At 58.8% G+C, this 5,173-nt stretch overlaps 1 protein-coding gene across 1 annotated transcript; it reads left to right on the top strand.

Moving 5' to 3' along the window:
* Positions 1 to 499: 499 nt before the first annotated feature.
* On the top strand, positions 500 to 4,633 carry PRSS22 (serine protease 22). The gene is made up of 5 exons (XM_075528077.1): positions 500 to 581; positions 1,937 to 2,108; positions 2,282 to 2,559; positions 3,700 to 3,857; positions 4,365 to 4,633. The coding sequence occupies exons 1-5, from the start codon at positions 500 to 502 to the stop codon at positions 4,581 to 4,583; spliced, it is 909 nt and encodes a 302-aa protein (XP_075384192.1). The 3' UTR covers positions 4,584 to 4,633.
* The last annotated feature ends 540 nt before the right edge of the window (positions 4,634 to 5,173 follow it).

The following is a 5,173-nucleotide window of genomic DNA, read 5'->3' as shown; positions in this document are numbered from 1 at the left end:
TGGGAATCCCCCAAGTCTAGATTTTAGGCAACATATGCTCAAGCAACTTGGTCTGAGACCCACCTCTTGCAGATCCCTGCTTTCCAACATGGCGGGATCTTCTGCTGCTTGACCCCTCCCCGCAGTCAATGCCAAGCCCACAATTCATGAGCCACACTCAGTCCTTCGCTCCCCACCACCCCCCAAGTATGGACCCCTGTTTGCACTCGAGCCTGGGGCCCCAAAGCCTGAGCCCCAGCAAGCACCCTGAGTCTTGGGTTGGGGTCTCACTGGAGCTCCCAAGCTGTAAGGGCTCATTTCCTCCCCTGAGCCCTCCTCCTCCACTCCTGTGACCTGCAGCCTGGAGTGGCAGGGACTGGGCCACTGGGGGGACTGGTCTGACAACATTCCGCTTCCCGGATAAAACCTGGTGTGGCCTGCAGGGCGGCCCAGTGCTCATTTGACTGCCTGTACAGCCCTGGGTCTCTAGACACTGCTGCCTGGCCTTGCCTGACCTGCCATGGTGGTTTCCAGATCCCCCCCAGCCCTGGGTGGGAGCAGTCCCCGGATCCGTGTCGCCCTGCTGCTTCTGGCCTGGGCAGGTGAGTCGGGGGGCATTCTGTGCTTGCCTTTGGGGTCGCCTCTCTGCTCTCTTGTCTTTTTCTCTCTCCACCACCTTGGCCCTGGGCCTGGGTGTGAAGGCTGACTGAGAACATACTAGTCAGCCCCAGGCCTCCCCGTCTCTCGTGGGTCCCTTCTCTTCCCATCTCCATCCTGCCTCCCTCCCGGCCCGGGGCTGGTGGGGCTCAGGGTTCTGGAGCAGGCTAGCAACTGGGTGTGGGCTTGGACCTGAAGGGGTCACTGTGTGTTAGACCCAAAGTGTGTGTGCAAGCTACCCTCTGTGCGTGCTAGAGTGAGAGATAGTGTGTGCACGACGGACTATGTTTGTGAGACTGTGTGCCCTTGTGAGGGACGCTGTGCACGTGTGAGACTGAGGCTGGAGGGATGGGCACGTATGTTTGCGAGAGACGTGTGTGATAGAGACTGCAGGTGTGCTTGCGAGAGAGACGAGAGGCTGTGTGAGGGTTGTGTGTGCGTGCCAGAGAGGCACTATGTCTGCGAGAGAGAGATTGTGTGTGTGAGGGAGATGTACACCGTGGGAGACACGCGATGGACACACACCTGTGAGACTCTGAGTGTGTGTGACAGAGACACTGTGTGTGTGTGTGTGTGTCTAGAGAGACGCTGTGCGAAAGAGAGATGGTGTTTTGAGAGAGACCCTGTGTGTGTTTGGGAGAGAGATTGTGTGTGTGTGTGTGTGTGTGTGTGCGTGTGTGTGTGTGTTTGGGAGAGACTTGTGTGTGAGGAGAGTCTTGGGCCAGAGACCCAGGTCTGGAGGAAGATGCCCCAGGAATGAGAGTGTGAGTTTCCAGAGCCTCGGCCCCACACGGCAGACAGGTGGGTCAGGCAGGAAGCTGGTAGGAGGTGAAGGTAAGGGCACAGCTGCACAAAGAGGATCAGAGGCACCAGGAAGTGCCCGCCCTGGGAGGCCTGGAGAGACCCAGCCACCTGGAGAGGACGCCTCACCTGGAGGGGCCCCTCGCCACTGGGTGCAGTCTCCCCACCCACCAGCTTGACTCTTTCTCTCTCTCATCCTCAGCCACCTTGGATGCTGCCCACATACCTGGTGAGTGCTAGTGGCTGCCCACGGAGCAGGGGTGAGGGGTAGGGAGGGGCATGTTCCTGGAGTGGGGCCTGCAAAGGGGAGCAGGCTGAGGAGGAAGGAAGGTTCCGAAGTAGCCAGACAGAGGTAAATCCAGGCAGGAAGGCAGAGGGCTGGGGTCTTGGGTCAATAGATCAAGCCCTGCAGCCTGACTCTGTGCGGTGGGGTGGAGGGGGTGGAAGGAGAGGGAGAGGGTGTCCCAGTGGGGGACAGAGCCTCGGCCTTTCTCCCCAGCGGCTCCAGCCTGTGGGAAGCCCCAGCAGCTGAACCGCATCGTAGGGGGTGCCGACAGCGCTGACGCAGAGTGGCCGTGGGTTGTGAGCATCCAGAAGAATGGGACCCACCACTGTGCAGGGTCCCTGCTGACCGACCGCTGGGTGGTCACCGCTGCCCACTGCTTCAAGGAGTATGTGAGCCCCCTCTTCCAGTCCCTGCAGCCTCCCCCCACACCCCACCACCTGCTGCAGCTTCTCTGCCCAGCTGTCCCCTCCTTCTCTGGGGTTCCTTCCACCCTTGGGCCACCCCACCCCTGGGGCTTCCTAACTGAGCCCCGCCCCCCCCCCCTCTGCTCTCTCACAGCCACCTTAGCACACTGTCCCAGTTCTCCGTGCTGTTGGGGGTCTGGCAGCTGGGCAACCCTGGCCTTCGGTCTCAGACGGTGGGGATCGCACGGGTGCAGCCCCACCCTGTGTACTCCTGGAGGGAGGGCACTAGCGGAGACATCGCCCTGGTGCGCCTCGAACACTCCATCCAGTTCTCCGAGCGGATCCTGCCCATCTGCCTTCCGGATCACACCGTCCACCTCCCTCCACACACCGACTGCTGGATCGCAGGCTGGGGGAGTATCCGAGATGGAGGTATGGCTTCTTTCTCAGCTCGTTGGTGGCCGGGTATGGAGGGGGCTCAAGCGGGGCCGACTCTCAAAGGCAGAACCACCCTGATTATCCAAAGGTGGGACATCAAAGACTCGAGGACAGAGGCACATGCAGATGGTAATCTAGAGAAACCGGGTGCTTTACAGTCTATTGAGAGAGATGGGCATGACAGATGCGACTATGCACACAATCAGGGGATCATAGAACGGGAGCAGGCTTCCCCTGGTGGCAGTATGTTGAAATTGCAGGCAAAGTTGCCCAGCAGGAGAAATCCTGTCTCACACTCATGATGAGGCCGCAGTTGCGGGTGCGGGCGGACTCAGTAGAATGAACTTCATAGAGTTCCCAGCCTCCTCCTTCTCCCACAGAGAGTTTGCTGGGGTCGAACCACCGACCTTGCAGTTAGCAGCCCAATGCTGAGCCCACAGCATCAGCTGGTCATGCTGTCTCCGTAACCGTTACACGCAACGTTCAAACTAAGTCTTGGTGTTTGGAAATCGTTATGGGGCAGAGAGCAGATCAAATACTCATGAGAGGAGTCAGAGAAGTAGACAGGGATTCTGAGGGGGAGAGAGAGAGACTAAGCAACGAAAAAGTGGAAGCAGAAACCGAAACAGATTCCTAAAGGATTTGGAGAAATGACACCCGGTTGAGTGTCTGGGGGTCTCACGGACTCTGGAGTCACAGGCTGGGAGAGTCTAGAGGCCAGCTCTAGACAGGGCTCGGGACCCCTCCAGTCATGAAGTAAGAACTCCCAGTCCATCCACACGCAGTGGACAGTACTAGACACTGGTTCTGTAGCTGGGAAACCTACCAGCCACTCCTCCAGAGAAAGATGAGGTTTTCTACTCCGGTAAACAGTTTCCGTCTCAGACACCCACAGGGCAGGTCTCCCCTGTCAGATGGGGTGCCCAGGAATGGGCATCCACTGGGCGGCTGCGCGTTTTGAAGCTTTTTTTTTAAGTTTGGAGAGCTCATTAAAGATGCAGATGCTCAGGCTCCACAGGTTCTAATTCAGCGGGTGGAGAAGTGGGCGCCCTGGAAGTCAGAGTGGGGCTGGGCCAAGCCTTTGAACGAAGAATGGCAGCAGCAGGTCCCAAGTCTGTCTCTCTTTGCCCCCAGTGCCCCTGCCCCCGCCGCAGACCTTGCAGAAGCTGAAGGTCCCCATTATCGACTCGGAGATCTGCAGCCGGCTGTACTGGCGAGGGGCTGGCCAGGAGGCCATCACGGAGGACATGCTGTGCGCTGGCTACCTGGAAGGGGAACGCGATGCCTGCTTGGTGAGCAGCCGACCCTCTCCCCGCCCCACTGGGCCCGGTCACCGCCCTGGGTGCCCATGCGGGTCTGTGCAGACCTCGACCTCAGAGGCCGTTTGCAGCCACAGGCAAGGGCTCCTGGGGGTGTCCTAGCTTAGGAAGTTGGGCTGTTAGCCCTTCCCACCCAGAGGAGGATTAGCTCCGGTAAAGGGAGGTAGCTGCGGAAGCTCACTGGGGCAGTTCCACTCTGCCCATAGCTGTGAGTCAGAATCGCCTTGATGGGGTGGTATTTTGTTTTGAGACTTTGTTTTGTTTTTTAAAAATTCAAATGGTCAGATCTTTCTTCTGAGACACTTCTGGGTGTACTAGAACCTTCAACCCTGGGGCTCCTGTGGGGGGAGAGGCATGTGAGATGCTCTCACCCAAGCGGGTCCTAGCTTGGCCTCTGTCTCCAAGGAGAAACGAGAAGCCTGCTGCCACCCCATCCCCCTGCTCCCAAGAGCCTTCCTAACCGTCTCTCCTTTCCCGCAGGGTGACTCCGGGGGGCCCCTCATGTGCCAAGTGGATGGGAGGTGGCTGCTGGCCGGCATCATCAGCTGGGGTGAGGGCTGTGCGGAGCGTAATCGCCCTGGGGTCTACATCAGCCTGACCGCCCACCGCTCCTGGATCCAGAGGATTGTGCAAGGGGTGCAGCTCCGGGGCCACTCGGAGGGCAGCGGGCCCCGAAAAGCACCGCCCAGGGCCTCCTAGCGAGCCCCGGGAATGCCAGCCCATCCGGACCCCTCGTCTCCTCCGTTGTAAATAAGCCGTCTACCTCTGGGGCGCCCGCGAGCTGGTGAGGGGGGCGCCCCTGCCGGCGGCCCGGGTTCCTCCCCTGGGGCCGGAAGCGTGTTCGTGTACAGTATGAACGTTTATGATTTTTACACATATTTGTAATCCCTCCCACCAATCTTATTTATTCCTCCAATTCCAATAAATTATTTATTCCCCCAGGTCCTGGGTTTGTTGGTTTTTCCCTCTCCCTCCTTGTACAGGGACACTGAGGAGTGGAGATTAGTTGGGGTTAAGTGGGGGTAGGTGGTCATGAGTTTGGAAGATGGTCTGGCCAGGGGCGTTCTGGTTACACAGGACTCAAGCGGATCGGATCCTTCGTTTCTTACTATGGGTGGGGTGGGGGGGGGCATCCTGTCTTTTGACCCTCATGCAGAGAAGCCCCTCCTCCTTGGTGACCTTCTGGGACACAGTAAACTCTCCCATGGGGATTTCCAAGACTGACAGTCTTTAGGGAACTGGAGAGTCTCATTTTTCTCCTGCAGAGCGGCTGGTGGGTTGGAACTGCT

This window comes from Tenrec ecaudatus, chromosome 12, assembly GCF_050624435.1.
Source record: "Tenrec ecaudatus isolate mTenEca1 chromosome 12, mTenEca1.hap1, whole genome shotgun sequence".
NCBI lineage: Eukaryota > Metazoa > Chordata > Mammalia > Afrosoricida > Tenrecidae > Tenrec > Tenrec ecaudatus.
This window is presented reverse-complemented; position numbering and strand designations above follow the sequence as displayed.

Excerpts from the sequence above, each read along its gene's own strand:
- PRSS22 (XM_075528077.1), top strand. The coding sequence starts at position 500 with ATGGTGGTTTCCAGATCCCCCCCAGCCCTGGGTGGGAGCAGTCCCCGG. Across the intron at positions 582-1,936 it reads GCTGCTTCTGGCCTGGGCAG|CGGCTCCAGCCTGTGGGAAG; the intron begins GTGAGTCGGGGG and ends CTTTCTCCCCAG. Across the intron at positions 3,858-4,364 it reads GGGAACGCGATGCCTGCTTG|GGTGACTCCGGGGGGCCCCT; the intron begins GTGAGCAGCCGA and ends CCTTTCCCGCAG.